General features: G+C 43.4%; 1 protein-coding gene across 1 annotated transcript in view; it reads right to left on the bottom strand.

The window, feature by feature from the left end:
- The window catches only part of USP9X (ubiquitin specific peptidase 9 X-linked), a 5,037,693-nt gene that overhangs the window by 1,913,166 nt on the left and 3,100,336 nt on the right, over positions 1-24,191 (bottom strand). The window contains exon 24 of the mRNA XM_044071835.1: positions 16,383-16,549. Coding sequence (XP_043927770.1) covers positions 16,383-16,549 — 167 coding nt within the window. The remainder of the gene's footprint in view (positions 1-16,382; positions 16,550-24,191) is intronic.

Genomic DNA, 24,191 nt, shown 5'->3' with positions numbered 1-24,191 from the left:
TGTTGTCCGTCTGAACTGCAATAGTCCCTAGAGGAAGAAGGGGAGCAAAGTGTTGCAACGCTAGAAACACTGCCCTCAACTCTAGTACATTGATGTGCAGATTGTACTCCAAATTGGTCCATTCGCCTTGGACTGTCTGTCCCTGAAAGATGCCCCCCCACCCTATCAGGGAAGCGTCCGTGGTCACCGTAACTGTAGGCGTGGGTAGCACAAACGGCCTGCCCTGGGAAAGGTTGCACGTTTGGAGCCACCATTTTAGGTCTGTTTTGCAAGTCTTTGTTATGAGAATCTCGTGTGTTAGAGGTAGCTGTTGAAATGACCATTGAGCAAACAGTAGCCATTGTAGAACTCTCATGTGCAGCCTTCCCAGGGAATTGCAATAAGGGAGGCTGACATGAGGCCCAACACCTTCAGAACTAGTTTTGCAGGAGATTTCCTTGACAAGAGCAGAAGACGATGTGAGTCTGCAGCGATACTATCCTTTCTGTGGGAAGCCTCAGAATTAATTGCCGTGTGTTTAACTCTGCTCCTATGAACAAGATATTTTGTGATGGCTGAAGTAAGGATTTTCCGAAATTTACGGAGATCCCTAGGTGAACACACAGTTGAAGCACATAGTCTCTGGCCTGCAATAGTTGTCGACGGGTGGTGGCTGAAAGGAGCCAGTCGTCCAGATACGGAAACACCTGGAATCCCTGACGTCTCAAGTGAGACGCTACCACTGCCATGCATTTGGTGAAGACCCTGGGGCTGAGGTCAGACCAAAGGGCAGGGCTCGAAATTGAAAGTGACTGGCTCCCAGCCGAAGCGCAAATGATCTCTGGATGCCCTGGCCATCTTGATGTGGTAGTATGCATCCTCTAGATCTATTGAGCACATCCACTCGTCCTTCTGTAGAAATGGAAGGATCGACTGAAGCGTGACCATTCGGAACTTTTCTTTCTTGACAAAGTATTGAGGTAACTCAGGTCTAGAATGGGCCTCCAGTCCCCTGTTTTCTTTGGAACTAAAAGAACCTTGAGTAAGTCGAATCCTTGCTGGTCCGCTGGGACTGGCTGGATGACTCTTTTGTCTAACAACTTTGAGATTTCTAAAGCTGCTGGCTCTCGCAGATGGGGCAGTACATCTGGGAGTCTTTTCTTTGGAATGGGATAAGATAGAAAGGGTATGGTGTAACCTCTGGTAACTACGCTTTTACCCAATTGTCTGTAGTTATATCTTGCCAGGCCTGAGGGTAAAGGCTAAGCGACCCCGACTGCCTCCAGAGCAGGACAGTCGGGCCTCCTCTCAGGAGTGCTGGAAAGGTTTACCAGGAGTGTATCCCTGTCACCTTGATGTTGCGGACCCCTCTGCCGCCAGGGCGGCGTCTTCCACCTCTGCCCCTCCTCTGCCTCTAGAGGGCATCACCCTGTGTGCCCGGGAAAGACCCTTGATTTTGTTTCGAAACCACATTTTCCCACCGCGTTGCCCTTTGGGGTACGGTCTGGTTGGGGTGGAAAACGGACTCCGACAGCAGACAGAGTCTTTCCCTCCTGTTCACACCGGTAAGGGTCTCCTTTACCTTGGGGCCAAAAAGAGTGGCACCGTCAAATGGGGCGTTTGTAAAGGAAGACTTGAAGGCTTCCAAAGGAGCATAGGCGCATCCAGGATTGTCTACGAAGAGCAATCGCTGAAGCTGCTGCCCTACTCGAACCTTCTGCGCGAGGAAATCAGCCTCATGGACGAGTTAACAATCGATGTTAGGGTATTAAGTTGCGCTGTCACTTTCTCTGAGACAGCTGCATCTGTAGAACCCTGGAGGGTATCTCCCAACTCTTTGACTAGATCCCTCTGCAGACGTGTAAAATGGGTCAAATAGTTCAGGGACCGCATGGAAAAAGCCGCTGAACTAAAAATGCGCTTCCCATATCTATCCATCGTCCTAGAATCTTTATTAGGCGGATGGACAGACGAAGAAGACTCCGACATCTCCTTTTCGTGGCTGCAGCCACCACCATAGCGCCTACTGGAACTCCTTTAGTAAGGTAGGACTTATCCTGAGGTGCTGTGATGTACTTGTTCGGTTTCCTAGGAACAGGTTCCACTGTGTCAGGAGCCTCCCACGCCTTGAGCAATAAGTTCCATTAGTTCGTGAAGGCGGAGTGACCCAGGAGGAGGAAGGGCGAGCACCAAATGCCTTCAGCAGAACTGACTCATCCTCAGAAGGGGAAGGGACTGCCAGTCACCTCTCTGCTTCAGAATCTCCAAAATGTCTGAAAAGAGACATCTTCTGAAGGTGACTTAGGGGACCCTTCTGACTCATCTAAGTCAGTATCAGATGTTATGGATTCTTGTGGAGAATCCAAGTGTCTCCTCTTACACAGTCTCTTCCTAGGGACTTCCTCGGGGAGCATCCGAAGAAGCCTCGGAGGAAGAGGGGCACCGTCCAGGGGTGGCTGAGACACTGGTGCCCGACGCTTGGATGTGGCCGTGGGTGCAGATGAAGACAAAGGCCCTTTATGGGGAGGAGAAACTGCTTCCACTGATGTGGTTGTCTGGGTAGACAACACCTTCCTCATCAGGTCGAACGCCCCGGGTCCCGCATCGAAGAATCTCCGGCTCAAGAAATGGGAAGAATCCCGACATCGGCACCGAAGGCATCGACCCGAGGACGGAGCCGAATCGATCCGTGCGAGGCCCGAGGGGAGAGTCGGAACCGACACATCGGTTCGACTCTCGGCCCCGAACCAAGAACAGACCGTCGGCTCCGAGACTCCGTACGGTCCGACGGAGTCGAGGTGAGGAACAGACCGAGAAAGGACAGTTCTGGACCCGAGGGCTCCACAATCAGCAGATCAGCCTCTTCCGGCTCCAAGACTGAATCGGTCTCGGAGGAGGAATGGATGGAGATACAGGAAGGCCTTCAAGTTTCGACACCAGCTGGGTGGAAACCGAAATAAGTTTAGAGAGGGCGAATGCTCCAGCAGCTTCTGCACCACACGATCCACATCGACATCCGAAGTTTAGAGGAGGAACGGGTCGAAGGAACCAAGACGGAGCCGACCTCAATATGGCCGAAGGAGGGAGCTCCATCACCGGTTCCAAGACTCGAGGCTCAGGAACCGACACCAGTTGAACACTCGGCCCCGAAGTCTGTGGAACCGGTGATCTAACCTTTGAAGAAGAGCTCGGAGCCGATGACTTGGGCTCCGATGTCTTCGATTCCTTAGAGAACTTCGATGCCTGGTCAGAAGCATCCAAACCCTCTTGGAAAGCTGGTTTCAACAGACCCCTGTCCATTAGTTTCCTGCGCCTATCTGTCATGACCCTCCCACTGAAAGAGTGACAAATGGAGCAATCCTCTTGTAAGTGGAGAGGGCCAAGGCAGTAGACACAGGAACTATGGTTGTCAGTGACCGACATTTTTTGGCCACACTGACAACGCTTGAAACCAGACTTTGCCTTCTCAGACATTGTAGGTAATAAACAAGTCTAGAAACAAAAACACAGTCAAATCCGGGTAAAATAGTCACAATCAGGTAAATGTCACAATCAGGAAAATGTCAAATCCGGTTAGTCACAATCAGGTAAATTTGACTCAATATAGCAGTATATGGTAAGGGTGTAGGCCCCGGTACAAAAATACCGATAAAAGGGTTAACGGTACCAAAGAACTATGGAACCAGAACACAATCACACCAGGTACACTAACAATATTAAGTTAAATAAAATTCTCAGTAAAATACAACAAAAAGTTATATCTTAGCTTAGAAAACCCTCGAGCTAGCTCCCAACGATGCGAATGCAGCAGCGGCAAACTAGATCTGAGGTAAAGGCAGAGGGGGATTGTGGGTATTAGATTGTCTCGAGCTTCTTCTCGATGCAGAGCTTGCAAGAGGCCGGCACGGAGCCGAGGATCGGCTCCGAACCCATGTGTAAGAACAAACGGCGAGATTGAACACTATCACATTATAAGTTAAAGTAGATTTTCCATCACAAGACAAAAAGTACAGTTTTGTACCTACCATAAATGTAGATGTCCGAACAGGATAGCATCTGCAGTCATAACAAATGGGTTGTCCTGTCGTCAGGCAGCCCTTCGGTCGGCCGGATTCCAAAGTCGGGGTCTGGCTTCAGCTGGTGTCGCACTTCACCCGACGTCATCTCTGCTGGTCTTCGGGTATAAAGGCATCAGCCGACGCCATTTTCTTCAGTGTTTCTTGCCCCAGATGCCAGTTGCCCTCTTGGAGAGCTAAATTTTGGATGAATGCCAATGTTTCCAAAAAAATAGAAGGCAAACACAAAAAATAAGCATGTATGTACATATATACAAACAAATACACCATAAGAGATCCCCCCCCAGCTAGCTATTAGGAGGGTAAATACCCTAGGAGTACCACAGAGGCGAAGGAGGGTAATCCTGACTGCAGATGCTATCCTGTTCGGACATCTACATTTATGGTAGGTACAAAACTGTACTATGTCCTTCAAGGATGCATCTGCAGTCATAACAAATGGGTAGAATACCATAGCCAAACTAGGGGAGGAGGAAATAGAATTATGGTGTAGTTAGGATCCCTTGGAGAACAGCAGTGGCAAACCCTGCTCGAGATCTAGAGTAAAGAGGTAAGTTATAATGCCTGGCAAATGTATGCACGGAGGTCCAAGTAGCCGCCTCAATAATGTCCTTGGTAGCCACTCCTCGTAAGAAAGCTGTGGTAGTGGCTGTAGCCCTTGTAGAGTGAGGTCTTATGTTCTGTGGAATTGGCTTTCCATGGTAGGAGTAACAGAATCTTATGCAATTTCCTATCCACTTGGAGATTGTCTGTTTGGAGATTGCTTTTCCTTCCCTTCCTGTTGCATAAGCTACTAGAAGCTGGTCAGATTTTCTATTGCCCTTGGTTCTGTCCAGGTAGTAGCATAACTGTCTATGTACATCCAAGGTATGCAGCAGTCTTTCCCCCCTGTTCTGTGGATTGGGAAAGAAGGTAGGTAGGTGGATTGCCTGGTTTAGAGACACTCTGGATACCACCTTAGGCATAAATGTAGGATTAGTTCTCATGGATACTCTATCTTGATGGAAGATTAGGAAGGGTTGTACTGCCATTAAGGCCTGTAGTTCCGAAACCCTTCTCGCTGAGGTAATTGCCAGTAGGAAAGCAGTTTTCCAGGATAGGTGTTGAAGATCTGCTGTTGCTGCTGGTTCGAATGGAGGGAGTGTCAGTTTTTCTAGCACAAAGTTCAAGTCCCATGCTGGTAATGGTGGTTTCCTAGGAGGTTTTACATTCTTGATTCCTCTGAGGAACTGCCTGAGTAGAGGATGAGAGAAAACAGGGGGATCGAAGCTGTATTCTGCAGAAATAGCTGATGCATGTATCTCGATGGAGGAGTAGGACAGGCCTGTATGGAGAAGCTCTGCCAAGTACTCCAGGATGTTGGCAACATCTACCTTTGACACATCTTTTCCTCTTTCAGTGCTCCAAATGACAAATCTTTTCCATTTCCCTGCATAGTTCCTTCTAGTCGAAGGTCTGCGGGCCTCCAGGATAATGTCTTTAACCCTTTGGGATAAATGTGGGTTAGTTGCTGTTATGTAATGTTCCAGGCAGTTAGTTGTAGAGTTTGTAGATTTGGATGCATGATGTTGTAGTTGTTCTGAGTTAACATCAAAGGCCTCAGGGGTAGTGTCCATGTTCTGTTCCGAGACATGCTCCTCAGCAATGGATACCAGTGTTGTCTTGGCCAGTTTGGAGCTATCAGAATTATCCTTGGACGCTCCTCTTTGATCTTCAGTAGTACCTTGTGCATCAAGGGAAGAGGTGGGAATGCATATGCTGTCAGGCCTTTCCAACTGAAGGATAGAGAGTTCACCTTCCATGCAAGTGGGTGGTATGTCCTTGTGCAGAATTTCTTTAGCTGGTGATTGAGTGGGGATGCGAATAGGTCTATTTGTGGCATTCCCCATTTCTGTGTGATGGCCTTGAAGATGTCCGGGTGTAGCCTCCATTCGTGAGCATCCGAGGTTGTTCTGCTTAACATGTCTGCTAGGATGTTTTCTTTCCCAGGTACAAATATTGCCTGTAACTGAATGTTGTAGCTCAGAGCCATATTCCATAGGTCCAGAGTCATTCTGCATAGGGGGTAGGAATGAGTGCCTCCCTGTTTGTTGATGTACCACATGACTGTGGTGTTGTCTGTCCTTATCAAATGGCCTTCTTTGAGGAACGGCTTGAAATTCTGGATTGCTAATTTTACTGCGAGCATTTCTTTTTGATTTATGTGCAGGTGCAGTTGATCTAGGGTCCATAATCCTTGTATGCATTTGTCCAGCATGTGGGCCCCCCAACCTAGGTCTGAGGCGTCCGTTGTGATGGTCTGGCTTGCTTGTAAGTTTTGGAAGGGCAAGCCTGAGTTCGACTGGCAAGCTTGAGCCCACCATAGGAACTCTTGTTTCAGGCATGGGATTAGTGGAATTTCTGTTTCTAAGCTGTGCCTGTGTTGAGACCATAAATTCTTTAGGTACCACTGAAGTTTTCTCATGTGCAGTCTGGCATGGGGGACCAGGATTATGCATGATGCCATGAAGCCCAAGGCCTGCAGTACTTTCCTTGCTGTTAGTTTGTCCTGTTTTGTTAATGCCAAGAAGTAAAGAGGGAGTTGTTCTTGTTTTTCTGCAGTTAGGAATGCCATCTGCTTTACTGTGTCCAATTCTGCACCCAAGAACGTTCTTGTTTGGGATGGTATTAGTCTTGACTTTTTTTTAAGTTGACTGTGTATCCCAGGGCTTGTAGTAAGCAAATGACTCTTTGTAAGTCTTTTGTCAACTTGCTTTTGTTGTTCGCTTGTATCAGGCAGTCGTCCAGGTAAGGATAAATTTGGATTCCCTGTAGCCTGCAATGAGCGATTACTGATGCCAGGCATTTTGCGAATACTCTGGGTGCAGTAGATAAGCCAAAGGGCAATGCTGAGAATTGATAATGCTTTGATCCTGCAAGAAATCTGAGGTATCTTCTGCAATTTGGTCGTATGGGGACGTGCAGGTATGCCTCCTTGAGATCTAGAGTTACCAGCCAACACTCCTTGCCCAGCATGGGAAGAAGTTGCTGCAAGGTCAGCATTTTGAATTTTGGAACAATGATGAATGTGTTTAAGGCGGACAGGTCTAGAATAGGTCTCCAACTTTTCTCTTTTCTTGGTACTAGGAAGAGTCTGGAGTAGAATCCTTTGCCCTGCTCTGTTGGTGGTACCCTTTCCACAGCTCTCATTTCTGTTAATTGAGCTATCTGTTTTACAGCTTCTGTTTTCTGATTTGGAGGTAGGTTTGGTATTCCTCTTTTTACTGGTAAGGTGTGGAAATGAAACCTGTAGCCTTGGTCTATAGTCTGTAGAATCCACTTGTCTTTTGTGATATAGTGCCAATTTTTTGAAAATAAGGCTAACTTTCCGCCTAAGGGTGCTGCTATCTGTTCCCTGGTAGGCGGTGTCAGAGCCAAGTCACTGTGATTGTCCTGGTGTCGTGGCAGTGGTTGTGTCTGTGCCTCTGTGGTTGTTGCCTTGCCACTGGCGTCCTCTGTAGGCACCTCCTCTGGATTGGTTTCTGCCTCTGGATCGTCTATTCCTGCCTCTCTGAGATTTAGAGGTGTCTGGAAAGGACCAGTTTTTAGAAGGCCAGTTCCTGCTAAACCTTGGGGGCTGAACCTGTAAGAAATCTTTAACTGTTTGTACAGATTTTGCCTTCTCTTCCATTTTCTTCATTACTTGCTGGGCAGGAGAACCAAATAGACTGGCCTTATCCATAGGAGCATCTAACAGCTTTGCTTTAACATGATGCGCAAAACCTGTTCTTTCAACCATGCATGCCTTCTTATAACTGTGCCAGTCATGGCTGATCTAAATGAAGCCTCCAGTGCATCATAACCACATTTTAAAGAATGGTTACTAACCTGCTGAATGTTATTCACCATTTCTAGAACATATTTCTTATCTAAGGAATCATCAGTGGACAGTTTCTTAGTTAACTGATCAAGCATAAACTCTTGGTATTGGATCATATGAAACTGGCAGTTCAAAGCTCTAGCTGAGAGGGTAGCAGAGGTGTAAACTTTCTTACCCCATCTCTCTAAGGACCTGGATTCCCTTTCAGAAGGGAGAGGGTTCTTTGCTGAGGTCGGCTACTGCCTTAGGGCCCTGGGAGATAGTCTCAGGATCTGCGAGTGGGGCCTTGTATAGGTGGTGATGAGTGTCCGGTACCCTGTAAAATCTATCTGGTTTGGCAGGGGCTGGAGGTAAAGTATCAGGAGCAGTGCAAACATCATTAAATGCATCATCCACAACAGGAAGAACTGGAGGTATAGCTAAGGGCCTATGTTGTGGTAAGTGTAGAAAGGTCCTAAGCCTTTTTCTTGAATCTGAGAAATCTTGTCCCTGCCATTGGAATTGCTCTCTCATGGCATGCAATGTTTCTCCAAAGGAAAATTCCTCTGGTGGAGAGGCAGATGGAATAGATTCCTCAGCATCGGAATCTTCATAAGTAGACAAAGGAGCATCTGGTTGGTCTGTAATGTCTGAGTCATTAGAAGAATCATCTGAGGACACAGGTTCTGGGGGCTCTGCTCTGGGTCTCTTTTCAGGAGGCTGAGAGGCCCTGTCTGGGTGAGATTGGGATCCCCTTATTAAAGAGATGAGATCCTCTGCCAGAGTAAGCATTTGAGTACTGGAACTGGGCCTGTGTGAGGAAGCTTAACAGGCACTGATTTAGCAGTTTTGGCTGCTTTAGCCCTGGCAAAGGCCTTAATGGACATGGCTGCAGGAGGCCTAGCAGCACCACGTGCTGGGGTAGAGACATCCAAAGGAATGGTGTCCGATAATTCTAAAGGAACCACAGTAGTAGGCAAAACTTCAGAGGCCGATTCAACAAGGGTAGCAGGAGCCTCGGTAGTAGTCATGGATTCGGCTGAAGATTGACCCGTTTGCTCGGTTTCAGCCGAAACCGAGACACTCGCGGCTTGCTTAACCGTGGTTTCGGCCGAAACCGCGGACCGCGAGTGTCGGTCTTTTTCTTTGCGTTTTTTAACAATTTGAGACGTCGGAGGATCCGACGGCATGATGTACGCAAAGTCTGAGCCGAAAAACTGTTCAGCGAACTCCGACCGACGCCTAAGCGTTCGTCGGTTGAAGGAAGCACAGGCTAAACAGACTGCTACGTCGTGGTCTGGGCCTAAACAAGGTAAGCAGTAAGAGTGGAAATCTTTATGAGGTATTTGTTTCCCACAAGTTAAACAGTTATTTACTTTTTCTGACATCGGCCGAGGCAAGAAAGAGTCCCCAACGGGGTACTTAGCTTTTTAGAAGTCTTCGAAGTAGTATTCGGTAGTAGTAATCTCTGGATCTGACCGACCGGCACTTGTGAACAGCTTCTGCTTCGGGCGCCACGCGGCAAGAAAGACTGAGGAAAATGGCGTCGGCTGATGCCTTTATACCCGAAGACCAGCAGAGATGACGTCGGGTGAAGTGCGACACCAGCCGAAGCCAGACCCAGACTTTGGAATCCGGCCGACCGAAGGGCTGCCTGACGACAGGACAACCCATTTGTTATGACTGCAGATGCATCCTTGAAGGACATCTGCAGATAAAGCATTTCTCATACTTTTACAATTTGTCAGAACAAACTAACACTGGAACCTATTCAAAATGTGAAAATCAAAGTTGCAGAAATATACACTTTTTCCCCAATATCTACAATTTTCTCATCCTTACCAAAAAGTGTTGGAACCAAGTGATTAGCAGCTTTGGGATCAACTAAAGCTGCTAGGTCAGGTTTGGGAATACTGTGTAAAAAATGAGGAACCTTATACAGCCTGCCATTTTATGGTTAACTGGCTGACTATCAGGAAAATTCTAGGCAATAACACATCATCTAAAGCAGATGGAGCTGCAGGAATGGGTATAGGTTCTGGAAAATCCTTATGTAACGCCTCATAGCATTTTCTGAGGTACTAAGAATCCTCAGCGTTCAGATTCAGAATCTTGAATGTCTTCAGGAAGAGATGAAGCTCTGTTTTTGCCAGACACGACTTTAAAAGAAGGATCAGTAGCCTGAATTCATCCCTAAGTCAGACTCAGTAAACTACTCCTATCCAAAGAAATTTGAGGACTAGACATACACTTGGTTTTCTGTTTCTTTTTGACAGGAAAAATGGGGCCAGTCATGCTACTAATGACAGCAACTGCTTCCCCAGGGAAGGGCATAGCATTCTGACACAATAGGGAAACCTTCCCTGTTTCCTCCCCAAGGACCAAGTGACTCACTTTGCCCACTGAGGATAGAGCAACAGTCACATGGCTAACCCTCAGTCCAAATGGCTGTAGGTTCTTCAGCACAGTGATCTGGGGTAAAAGATGGGTGGTCTGAGGGACAACAAATGGCCACAATAAAGTCACCCACCTGTGGCCAGGGCAAACTGCTAGCCTGCTGTGGTAGCAAATACTGTTTAATTTTTTTCTTTATGTGGTTGGAATGACCACTGACCATAGGACTGGTATTCTGTATCTCAGTCAAGCCGAAAATGGTGCCTTTTTCCTAGTGAAAACAAGCAGCAATTGCCGCTAAACACCACCAGTCCACAAAAGTTAATTGTTCTAAAGTAAAAACGAACTAAAATGACTTCAAAACCCTATGCCAGCCCCACAAAATAAACAATTTCTCCACAGAAATTTTTTAGTACTTTACACTACTTTTAAACTGAAAGGAAACGAGAGCTCCATTTAAAAGAGCATTACAGTCCTGAGACAGTCAATTAAAACAAAACACTTCTAACTTTACAAGAATGTTCCCGATGATGAAAGCAATAAAACATTACCAAAATTAACAAAATTAAAATCCCCTCCAGTAGAGATTCGATTCAAACTAATTGGGACCTAGGGTAGTTTGGATAATCAAACTGTTCGGATAATAAAACATATAACTGAACCGGATAAAAAACTTCTAAAATCTTGTTTTTTCTGCATGCAGGAATACACTTCAGCCATTCAGTGATTCCAGTTGCAGTAAAGAATATTTTTCACACACGAGCTGGCTTGGCTGCAAGGTCAAAAAACATGCTCAAGCAAATTTGTACAATGTTTACATATTCAGACTTCATGATTTTTCCTACCAGAAAACTTTGGAACATTGGTTCTGATAACTGACGTTTTAGATAATCAACATTTCGGATAATCAACATTTCGGATAATCGACTTTCTACTGTACAAGCTGACCGTCTAAGCCTTAAAAGTCTTACAGCAGCGTACTCATCAATGGCAGTAAAGCTCTGAAGGGCTTTGCACCTCAGCCTGACCTGTGACAGATTGGGTGCTTGGAAGGTGCCCTGAAGCTTTGGAAGCTATCCAACTGTTATATCCTTAACACTTGCACAATGCATACAGCTAAAGCTACTGCAGGACTGATCAGTATGATGTACATAATGATATGGTTTGTTTTCTATCAAAGTGTGTCTATGTTTTAAGTTAAAGTTCAATAACATTAATAAAAAAATCAGTTTACTGAGATGTAGAATAAAAAGGAGACAACTTGAAGACTGAAAGGTAACACTGAAAAAGGGGGAATAAAAGGAAAACAGTGTTAAAGTGAGAGAATATACTGACAGTAGCAATACTAACAATGGAAGACCAAGCCTGCAAAAACATTACTGGAGATAATGGAGGGTAAACTGCATTAGAACTGCATGAACAATATCACTTACTGTGTTGTGCCTCACTTAAGGCCCTGAAGAGAGTCATTCAAAGATTATCCCCAAGATGGAAGAGAAAAGATCCACAACTTAAGGATTCAGTGCCCTAACAAGTCTTTCTCCATATGCACTCTACAATTAATGGAAAACCAAACAGAAATGCATTTAACAATTTAATCTCACTGAAAGGCTCAAACCATCGAGAAACCATGGTAAGTGTGTATGTATATGTGTGTGTGTGGGGTGGGGGGGGGGGGGGGCACAGACCTTGTTGTAAATAAACCTGTAGCATGGCATATTTGGATTTTTCTGACAAGGTTCATTAGTTTCAACCAAAAAAACGGTCTTTAAAAACCTGCACTATTGTTTTCCACGTTTTGAGGCTACAACCAATCTAGCAATCTTATGGTTGGGACAGTACCAATTTATGATGTGGAGAGACTAGTAATTATGCACCAAACATAAGCTCAGGAAGATGGTAGTTTTGGCTAATGCTGTACAACAGTCAGACATCAGGCAGTAACTAGGTCAATACAGCATCTTGAAAAACTGGCTGATCTTCTCAGACTGTCACAATATGTTGTATTTAAAAATCTGAGGTCTTGCCCAGACAGATCTCAATGTAATTAAGACAGGCTACCACTTCTACTGTTGGCACATAATTTTCTATTACTGGCGACAAGCTTACATCCGTCCAACGGCACAGTTTTACCACAGAAGATGAAGCATTTACTTTTACAGTTGAGGACCATACAGACCCTATCCAATTATGTAATTAGTCAAACCTTTCTCTTGCATGGAGCAATATACACTATGTCAGACAGTTAATAGTAAAGTGGAGTCATCTGCAAAGCAAAAAAACAGTTCATCTTGCAAAAGACTTTTACAAGACAGTGATAGATGGAAAGCACTGCCCCCTGAACACAGTGCTATGCCACACCAGATGGGATCTTAACAGGGAAAGTACTGCCTGAACCAACTGTCTACACTTTATCCTAAGGACAGAATGCAACATAGTTTAAAAGTAATATCTAAAAAATACCAAAGGATGGGATAGCCAAAGAAACACCAAAAATAAAAATAAACCACACTGCCAGAACAGGACTCAATAGAAGGAAAACACCAACTTTAGTGAAAAAACAACTTTAATGTTGCTTTCGTCTCAGAGACACTTCATCAGAATTATTCTGATAAAAGCGATATTAAAGTTGTTTTTTCACTAAAGTTGGTGTTTTCCTTCTATTGAGACTTGTTGGGTCATGTTCTGCCAGTGCAGTTTATTTTCATTTATAGTTTAATAGTACTTTCAGTGCAGCTGATAAAAGAGCACCAAGAAAGTTGCCACTAATGAGCTTTGTTCTAATCTTTTCAGACAAGGATACTGGGCCCAGGCCTGAAACTGTGCTACAAGTCCTAGGAAATTCTAATGGAGATGTAATCAATTTACTGCATTTATTTCCTGGGAAAATCTGACTGGGCACAGGTCCCATTTTCAGCACAGGCCTGGGTAGAAATGCTCCATTTTACAGAAGTAGACAGCAGCTATGCACGATTTACATAACAAATGCACATATATCAATCAAAAAATTATAAATGCACATACACAATAGTAAATTCACCTACACAAAAGTAATTATCTGACAGTTAATGAAAACATGACAGTTAAAACAAGAACACAGTAAAATATTATTTAATGTCAAGCTTCTAAGAGTCTAGTTATTTTCCAATGGGATCAGCTGTAAACAGATATTGAGTAGAAGACAGTGAAGTAATTACATGAAGAAGATGGTTACAAATTACGGAGTTTTAAGGAGGTCCAGGTAAGAGAGAGATAGACAGTAGTGGAGATGGGTATATGACAGTCAGACAGTTAGAGATTATGAGGTAGCAGCTGTAAATATGGCCAGCTACATACAAGATTGGTGACAGCATGGGTCTGGAGACTATCCAGGAATATCTCATGTACAGAGGTGGTAACTGACTAGGTAAGAATTTAGCTGAGTTATAAATAATTTTAGGAAGTGTTCTTGTCATAATGCTAGTGGGATTGAGCTCCAGGATTTAGCAAGGTGGTGGGAAAGTAGTGATTTGAGAGCAGAATTGTTGGTTTTGGAAACACACAATAGGCATAAGTGTCCTATATATCTGTATGCGATTGGAGATGGATGGGCAGTTAAGTTTATAGACGATGCTGTGGATTTCTGTAAGTTGTGACTGGTATAGATAATGTGGGAATTTCAGTCAGTGCATTTCCTTTAGGGTGGTAGAGTGGTGGGTTCTATTTGGAAGGCTGGCAGTATATCGTGCTATTTTGTAGTAACACTGCTTAAGTATGTTTAGCAAGGTCACATGGATATTAAGGATCGGTGCGGAATACATCAGATTAAGCAAGGAGAGAGAAGAAATGGTGTGTTTTCTTACAGTGCCTGAGGGAGGGTTTGGCTCTATGGAGTAAATGTAGCTTTTGGTGAATTTTTTTAACTGCATTTTGGATTCGAGCCTCAAATTTTAAGTTCACATCTACACAAATGCCTAGCAATTTAGTATGCGTGACAAGTTTAATGTTTGTTTTGTTGGATGAGGTGACTGAGGTGGTGGCTTGTTGACTTTAAGCTGTTTGGGGGTAAATAAAATCAAGTTGGATTTCATTGGGTTTAAAAAGTTGGGCAGATGTCTGGCAAGTTTCCATAGAGGAGTACTCCTGGGCAAGTTTGTATAGTTTTCTGAAGTTTTATGTGACAAGGATAACTGTGGCATCATCCGCATACTGTACCAGGGATGTAGCTTTAGACTTGTAGGTCACTAATGAAGATGTTAAACAGAATGGGTCTCCAAGACTGATCCTTGTGGTGCACCGACTGGGATAGGGAGGAAGGATGAGATGTCTTGTCACCTAACAACTTGAGCTTTGTTTTGAAGGTAGCTATGGGGCCATGATATAGCAGTGGTGTGAAGTCGTAGGTTATGAAGTTTGTGTAAGAGAACTGTAAGAGACCATGTCAAAGGACTTGGACAAATCAAGGAAGAGGGCAGACACTAGGTTTCAGTCATTTAAATTTGTGTTTACTCTATTGGTGAAATTAAGTAAACCGGCAAAGGTACTATGGTGGGTATGGAAGTCATGCTGAGATGGAGAGAGGTTTTTTAGTGTGAGGTTATGTAAGAGTTGTGACTACATTTCTGAGTATTTTTGATTAGGGGTGGCAATAGGCTGTAGTTTGTGAGTTCAGTTGAATACTCTCCTTTGTGGAGGGGAAGAAATTGGCTTTTTTCCAGAGAGTAGACACATAAGATTCATCAATGGACTGTCAGAACAGAGATAGGGGTAGTCTTACTGCCTTCTGCAGCCATCTTGAGGTATTCACCTGGTAGGCTGTTACAAGCTAAGGTGGTGGATTTCTATTTAAGTAACAGTTTTTTTTTTTTTTTTTTTTTTTTTTACCCAAGTAGTAAGCACTGGATGGAAGGAGAGGTTACAAAGAGGAATAGTATGTGGTGCTGTTGTCTGGTTGTTGGTATTAGGAGACTTTTAAAGTAGTGATAAGACTGATTGAATGAAATGAGAGTTGAAGCCATCAGCACACTTGTTAGTGTTTTTGTAGGAGATGGTTGAGTGGTGCAGCTTGAGCAGGAACAAAATGTATGACTAACAGGGTTAATGGAGTTATGAAGATACAGTTAAAGTTCTGAAGAATAAGTACGGTCAGCCTTCCATTTCAAGCTGTAAAACTTGACATTCAGTGATGCTGACATTCATGAGCTAAATAAACAAGCCTTGCCACGGAAACTGCAGCCAGAATACAGAATATATGTTGACAGAAAGAATGTCATCAGTAGTAGACGTGGCAACATGAAAAGACAACAAATGTTAGCTTACTGCATGCATGCATATTGGCTTGCATGTGAAACTCTCCGAAATATAAATTAACAGTATTTAAAGGCTATTTCTTTACTCAACATTTCTGTAGACAGAAGACTAGATATGATATATTGCCACCCCAGGGAGTTCTAAACTGGTGTGGTGCCAACATCTTTATAAAGCCCAGTGTTCCACGTTTTTACTCTATACCTGGAATGTAAAGCAGAGGAGATTTCAACTTGATCTTTCAATTTGCCAAAGCTGAATTTGTCGGTCTCTGTTTCACACCGAAAAGCAGTGCATGCAGCTCCTATATGTACATTCATAGCAATTCACTCTAGAGGGTTTTCCCCTTTACTCATGGTTATGCAGCTGTGGCGTTAATATATTTAACATATGAGAGTGTGCAGGGGGGTAAGCACCCTTGCAACAGTATTATGTTAATAGGTATAGATGAGGTGAGCTTGTTTTGCCTGGCCAAAGCTTCAATGTGTTAAAAGACAAGGAAACAATGGTACAGTGCTCCTCGTAAAACACAGTTTTGTATGCCTGTAACAAAAAAACAATGTGGAAGTGCATGGGATCAAAAAAAAACTGATGGGTCAGTTTTTCAAAACAAATGCGCACAAAAGTGAAAAATTAAAGATGGCAGTGTGTGCTTTGGCTGCATAAGTAATGCAACAACTTTTCACTTTTCCTTTCTCTCACAGGTAGAATTCTGAAGACATTTTAAAAAGACAGGACTGAAAAGTTTATGCCTCTTAAAACAGTTAATAGTATTTAAAGGTAAACTACTGACACTGGTGTTTACCTACCTGCTCTGGCAATGCAACAGTAAGTCAATGATGAAAGTCTGCCATGCCTTTTCTTTACTAAGTGTATCAAGTGCTGTTGGAACTAAAGCAAAGCACAGTGTCATCACTTCCAGTGCTTCACAGCAAACCTGCTCATCATCAGCATCTGGCTCATTTCCTGCATTTGTCTAGAAAAAAAAAAAAGAGAGACAGACTGTAGTTACAATGGAAACTTGTTCACTAACAATGAAAATCACATTTATTCCTAATATATATATATATATATATCTATATATATATATATATATATATATATTTTTTTTTTTTAATTTACCATTTAACCGGAGTAGAACAATGGTCCAGGTAGTCCCATTTTTAGGTTAAGCCCAGAAGAAAACAAAGAATACGCCAACAGTAAACAGTACAGAATGTAAAAAGCAATATACATGAAAGCTGACAAACAGTATTCATAAGGTTTATCTAAATGTAAATTTGTCAATAAAATGAAGGTTGGCATTGTAACTATAAGCAAAGATGTTAACTTTTTAAACTTTTACAAAATGTGTAGAACTTTCCCAGGAGCTAGGAAAACGAGAGACCAGAGTGGCAAAGAATTACTGATGGCTGAAGACAGAACATGTACAGGCAACACCAGAAAGGGTGTGGGTAAAAAATGGGAGGGAAACGTTTAGGGAAAACAATTGAATTTAATGAAAAATATGACATTAAAATGCCTATAGGAAATGCCAAGAAGGATACACAGAAGTGCAGCAGACTAGATTTTTAAGCAACACCTTTGTATGAGAAGCATTTACAGGTCATTTCTATAAATAAGAGCTGTTTGAATTGGTGTCTGAATTTGTCGAAGGTGTTGGATCCTAAGTTTGTGTGCTGCTATTCCCATATTTGTAGAGTTGATTTTGAGAAACTGTGGAATGTACTGTATTCAGTAGAGTGGTTAGGGAGAGGGAGGACTGAAATTTAAGACCTTAAATAATGTCCATTTCAATGCTAAAAAAGGCCAATTAACTGAGAGTAAACATTTGCCAGGCGCATAAAATGCACAAGGCAACTCCCCTACAGACAAGTGATGAGTATGAAAAATACATTTCTGTACAAGGTATTCACCATAACAGAAAATGACTTAAGTGCCCCTGACATTACAATCTTTGGCTGGGCACACTCCATTCAGAAGGCAACCCAGCTTGGCAAACATTTTCCATGATCAGTGTCTAATGCAAAGCTCGAATTATGACTACCTGTACCACAATGTACGGAAACCCGTAAGATTTGTAATGCACATAAGCAAACCAAAACCTTAAGTCATAACTGGTTCAAAAAATGGGAGGATAATTTAAGTTTGGGCACTATGCTTTTTAAGTGCATTTAGCATTCTACCGCTCCTCCAGCCCTACCTTCCACCCTTACACACTTTTTTCACCCCTCCAAAGTTCTCAAACACGCTGTGTGGATTTCTTCTTCAGAACTCCATTACATGGATCTATAACACTCTGTGAAGAATTATACAGAAGATCCTAGCAACTGCTAGTCATTACAGTCTTCTACCTGTCCCAAATCCTTTTCCCTCTGCCTTTCAATTTCTTCCAATTTAGGATGACTCGTTAACATCTGCCTAGCATTATCTTATGCACAATTATTATTTCCACTATGTAGAAATAACCTAACTACACACCAGACAACGCAGTTTCAAATTGCAACCTGACAGAAGAGCTGACAACTGCAGTGGGAGGGAATCCTTGCTCATTTCTTTGTGAGGGAGTAAGGATGCAAGGGCACTGCTGAAGGCACGCCAAGGTTACACACTACAATAATGAAATGGAGGACAAGACGAGTGTGTATTGTCAAGGGATGGGCAAGGCAGGGCATGGAGTGATGTGTCACTGTGTAAACAGGACAGTTCCCTTGTGGCATCACTGCACAGCAACTTACATATGTAGCCTAGCATGTTAGAAGTTGGGAAGAAATATAACAAAGGCCCTTATGTGAGCAGCAAATGTGACTTTCAGGCTGTCTTCCTCCTTTCCACCTCTAACAAAAAGAGAAGCCAATCTGCTATACGACCCATTATGCCATCCTGAGATGCTGCTATAACCAAGGGTAAGACGGTAGTTGGGGTGGTTAAATATATCTGCAGGATCAGCAACTGTTGTTCAAACACCATCTTACACGACAACTCAAAAATAAGATAATGCCCACTTCGTCTTCTGGTTTACAGTAGTAAGGAGCTGTAGTCTCTGGTTGTATCCTTTTGTCTCAGTCGCACTGATCTTTGTGGTGACTTACCTCAATTACTTACTATGCCATCACTTTCCTTGTACTGCTCCAAGGACTGCACACAGTACTTCAGACATGTGGTCTGAATAATGCCTTGCAGAATGCCAGCATTACCCCCTCAGCCTCTGGTGAATATTCTCCAGAGAACATACCAGAACATCCTGGATGATGTTATTGCTGCCTTCTCACTCTATTCCTAGTGATTCAATCCAGGTATGATTGCCACATGCCAAACCCTTTTCCTCCTATGCTGCCATAAGGTTCACAATGAACACCAAATAATGTATACAGGAAAGTGGATTAATCTGTTTTACTCGCTAGAAAATAATGCACAAGATGATGCTAACCTTTCTGAGAATCGCCAGACTGTAGTGTAATTCAACAAGTGCTCTAACTGCCTAGTACAATTAAACATTTCAAAAGGGGATCAGACATGTAGTGTAGAAGCACCGCCATCAAACTGACTACCAGTAATTAGAGCTGTTCCAAGGCTAAACCACCACACCACCCCAGCAAAGGAACAAAGATGAGAGAGATTTATGGATGCAGTTATTTAACTTGATCGTTACATTCCTGCTGTTACCTTGCCATTAGGGCCACTACAAAGTAAAGACTAAGCATCTTGTTCTGGTGGCAGTACACAGGGTTAAAGCTGCATGTCATCATTCAGCAAGCATGTGCATTAATACAAGTCCAGGGCCAACTACATAAATGAAGTCCTGTAAAAATGGGAGGTGGTGGTGAGGTGTTGTACTGAGACATGTAAGCGACCCTGTCTTCAGTATCTGCAGCAACAATCCAAAGCTCAGGTGGTAGCAACCACAATCATTACTTAAACTGTGACAGAATCACTAACAGCTTTTGAAACCACATCTAGCTTGGTAAACATATGGACTGTGGAGCCAATCTCTTCCTTAAAATTGGATGCAGTGTCAACTCTTAAAAACACAAGAGAGACTGCTGCTGTTGCTACAACAGAGTTAATCCAGACATCAGGAACAGGTTTCCCTCAGGAACTAACAGAATCCAGTGCAAAGATAGTTTTGGCATCTGACACAGCTGGCTGGGAACAATAGTCTGTCAATTCACACATTATGGTAGAACAAGGGTGACTGACTTACTGCCTGGGTGGCATCTACAGACAGTACTCTGTGTTGCATCCATAAAGCACAGGCCTGCTGAGTGCACAATGGCACTCACTGGAGGTGCACTGGCTAGGGAAGTCAGTGTGCAGTGACACACTTCCTGCAGAAAGGCAGCACTGGCGGAGCTCATTAAGAGCCATTGCATGGAAGGGGTAAGCTGCTCAATGGACCAGGAAGCTAGTCAACTCCATATCATCCAACTCCTACTACAGGGAGAATAAATGGGCTAATTAGACACCCCTGACAGGAACAAATAAATCACAAGTCTCTTATCTTGTCCAGAGATGCATGGCTACCACCTCCGTGAAGAGCAATCAGGCAAGCTTGGAGCCACTAGTTATGTCCAAGGGGAAGAGCAAGGGAAAAAAAAAAGAATCCACTGCACAGATGCGCAGTTACAGACTGTCTGCTTATCTAATGGATTATTCAAGGTGTTGAATGGAAAGCAAACAAAAAGATCAAGACTTAACGTTTCTATTTTTATGGAAATGTAATCAAACTACCCAAATCTTAAGGAAGACAAAAGGAGGGGGCAACTGAAACTTTTGTTTTAGGGCACTATCTGACAATCCTGGACATGAGAGAGAGGCAGACAGACACTTAGGTGTTACAGCCAGTGACACAGGGTTTACAGAAGAAGCCTGCATCTCTGAAACCTTCTTCATTGAAGTACAGCCAACAGAAGTAGCTTCTAAGTGAAGACTCTCAAAGGTATTATAATGCAATATTTAAAAAAAAAAAAAAAAAAAACAGCTTTGGGCAAAGGTTCTCAATGGGGATCTGAAACTCTTTACAGAGGAAGAAAAACAATCTTTTTAGAAATTAAAATTGCCTTAAGTCAGATACACACCCCATGGACGGCATGTGGAAAGGGCCATTATCTATGGAAATTGTGACTGTAGTGGAACAATTATGTTCCTCAACAACAAAAACAACTTCATGTTGGCAAGGCTTTCTTGTAGGCAGGTTTTACTATTGGTAAAAAACTGGCGCAAAAAAACAAAATGACTACGAACTGAGCAATGTAAAGTACAGTTGTGTACCTACCATAAATGTAGATGTTAGAGTGTATTCACTTGCTGCAGTCATTACTCTTGGGTTATCCTGCTGGCAGGCTACCCGCAGTCGGCCTGAATTCCAAAGTCTTGGTCCGGCGTCGGTTGCTATCGCCTCTTCCCTGACGTCAGTGCGCCAGGGGTATAAAAGATGCAGCCAACACAATTTTCTTCAGTTTTTCTTGCCCCAGATCTCAGGTGCCCCCAAAAGGGTAGGCTAAATAAATTATGCCAATAAACATGCATGCACTAAAGTAAACATTTTCTTCACCTACAAGCAAATACACCACATAGGTTGTATAGAATACAGAAGTACAGATAAGACCCAGCAAAAGAAAGGGGAATGGAGGGAGGGTAACCTGGACTGCAACAGTGAATACACTCTAACCTCTACATTTATGGTAGGTACACAACTGTACTATGTTCGTGTTTCACTGTTGCAGTCATTACTCTTGGGTTGAATCCCAAAGTTGAGGATGGGTGACTGGGCTAAATAGGCTTAGGAAAGGCTAAGAGGCCCTGCAGAACTGCAGTGGCAAAGCCTGCTCTGGATTTAGAGTAGAGAGGTAGGTGGTAGTGCTTTGTAAAAGTGTGCACTGAACTCCAAGTTGCAGCCTCTAAGATGTCTTTGGTTGGTACTCCTCTGAGGAAGGCTGCTGAAGCGGCTGCTGCTCTGGTTAAATGTGGCCTAATGCCCTTAGGCACTTATTTGCCATGCTGTGAGTAGCAGAAACGAATGCAATGGCCTATCCATTTTGAAACAGTCTGTTTTGAGATGGCCTTTCCTTGTGATCCTGCAGCATATGCCACTAAAAGTTGCTAAGTCTTTCTGAAAGCTTTAGTTCTGTTCAAGTAGAAGCGTAGCTGTCTGTGTATGTCCAAAGAATGCAGAAGTCTCTCACCCTTGTTCTGTGGGTTTGGATAAAAGGTAGGCAAGTGAATGGTTTGGTTAAGGGCCACACTGGACACCATCTTAGGCATAAATGTAGGGTTCGTCCTCAGAGAAACCCTCTCTGGATGGAAAATGATAAAAGGTTCCACAGCCATGAGTGCCTGTAACTCTGAGACTCGTCTTGCAGAGGTTATTGCTATGAGCAGAGCGGTTTTCCAGGATAAGAATTTTACATCAGCTGTTGAGGCTGGCTCAAAAGGAGGCAGAGTGAGTTTTTTCCAATACATAATTGAGGTCCCATGCAGGTATTGGTGCTCTCCTTGGAGGTCTTATGTTTTTGGTCCCTCTGAGGTACTGTCTTATTAAAGGATGAGAAAAGATATGTGGTTCCATGTTGTAATGGGCTGAAATGGCAGAGGCATGAATCTTAATTGATGAAAAGGATAGGCCTTTGTCCAGCATCTCAGTTAGGTATTATAAAATCTGAGACATATTTGGTACAAACGTGTCAATTCCTTGTTTCTGGTTCCAAGCACAGAATCTCTTCCATTTTTATGCATAAGATTTTCTGGTACTGGGCCTCCTGGCCTCCAAAATAACATCCACTACAGCTTTGGAGAGAGGAGTGTTCTGAATGGCTACATTATCCTCCATGCTGCCAGATTTAAAGTCCTGAATTGGCTGTGCAGGATCTGATTGTTTAGTTGGGTCAGTAAGTGAGAAGTTTGAGGCAATGTCCAGACTGGTCCTTGAGACAAGCTCTTTAGGATTGGGTACCAGTGCTGGCGTGGCCAATCTGGGGCAATCAGTATAATTTTTGGCTTCTCCTGTCTGACCTTTAGGAGTACCTTGGGGAGGAGAGGTAGTGGAGGAAAGGCATATACTGTTAGGTTTTTCTAGCTGAGTTTCCAGAGGCCTAGTCTGCTCCACGTGGGAGTCGGAAGCGGCCTACGGCTCTGAGGTAGTGGGCGTCAGGGGCTGCAAAAGTGCCTGAGAACCGGCGACTGGCTTAGAAGAAGCCTCGTCGTCAGTTTTGGACCTCGGATGCCTGTCCTTTTCCTTGCGTTTCTTGTGAATTGCAGTAGTTGGATAGCTATCAGACGACATCTTGTAATTAAATCTTCGGCCAAAGTAATGAAAAGCAAAATCACACCGACGCTTAATAGTGGGTTGGTTAAATCTTGCACAAAATCTACAATTAGCTACGTCGTGATCAGGGCCTAGGCAAGGAATACAATAAGAATGGAAGTCCTTATGAGGTATTTGCTTCCCACAAGAAATATAATTAACTTTTTCTGACATCGGTCTGGAGCAAGAAAAAAAGTTTCCTCAATGGGGTACTTAGCTTTAAATGAAGACTTCGGATCTGAAATTCGAACACGAAAATCTCAGGAGTCGGCCGACGGGCACTTGAACTGCTTCTGCTTCGGGCACTGCGCGGCAAGAAAGACTGAAGAAAATTGCGTCGGCTGCATCTTTTATACCCCTGACGCACTGACGTCAGGGAAGGGGTGACAGCAATCGACGCCGGACCAAGACTTTGGAATTCAGGCCGACTGCGGGTAGCCTGCCAGGAGGATAACCCAAGAGTAATGACTCAACAGTGAAACACGATGAACATCACTAGATGCAGAAACTGAAGTCATCTTTGACAGGAAGCAGAATACAAAAAAAAGCAATTTCCTTAAGATGAGGAAAATAAATCCATTTAAGTTAATATGGGGTCATTGAACAAAAATGCTGTTGACTATCTTCTGCAGAGCTATTTGAATTAAAGGACATGGGAGGGAATGTATATTCTCAAAATGTGACCTTACATAAATATTGCAGAATCCAGTCAGGATATGGCCCATGACCTATATAACTAAACACTGGCTGCACAGACTTTGAGATCCCCAAGTAGCTACACCATTAATGCAGGCTTACTCCTGGTTTTGGCCTGAAGTTGGAATTACTAAATGTTACCCAGATTAACTGCTTATGTGCGCCTACCAGAACAATGCTCATACTCAAGTAGAACAGGTCCTGAACAACAAATATGGCACGGCTCTATGCCACGTTAAGTGTTGAATATCACTGATTAAAGCACTCCTAAAGCAAAATGTTTTTGAATGGTTCATGTGCTAGAACAATCCATGTATCTTTCAGGCTGATGTCCATTCTGATTTGCACTTTAGACTATGTGAAATGAAAAGTCTGGGTCCAGGGAGAGCAGAAACAGAATCGCTAGACTATCCAACAACTGCTGTGAAGTTATTTCAAATGAGACAAACATCTATACCTATATAAATATGCACACCCCGTTTGTCTAAGGGCTGCTACAGCTGGGGCTAAACATTTTGAGAAGACCTACGGAGCAGTCACAACATGAAAAACCAGGACTGCAATCTGAGAGTACTGATATTCCACTTTAAAGGTTAGGGCACTCTTGTTAATAGGGAAC

The sequence above is a fragment of the Protopterus annectens genome, chromosome 5.part0 (assembly GCF_019279795.1).
Source record: "Protopterus annectens isolate FY-2018-M chromosome 5.part0, PAN1.0, whole genome shotgun sequence".
In the NCBI taxonomy this organism is placed as follows: Eukaryota; Metazoa; Chordata; order Ceratodontiformes; family Protopteridae; genus Protopterus; species Protopterus annectens.
Note: the sequence above shows the minus strand (reverse complement) of the source record. Positions and strands in the feature narration are given on the sequence as shown.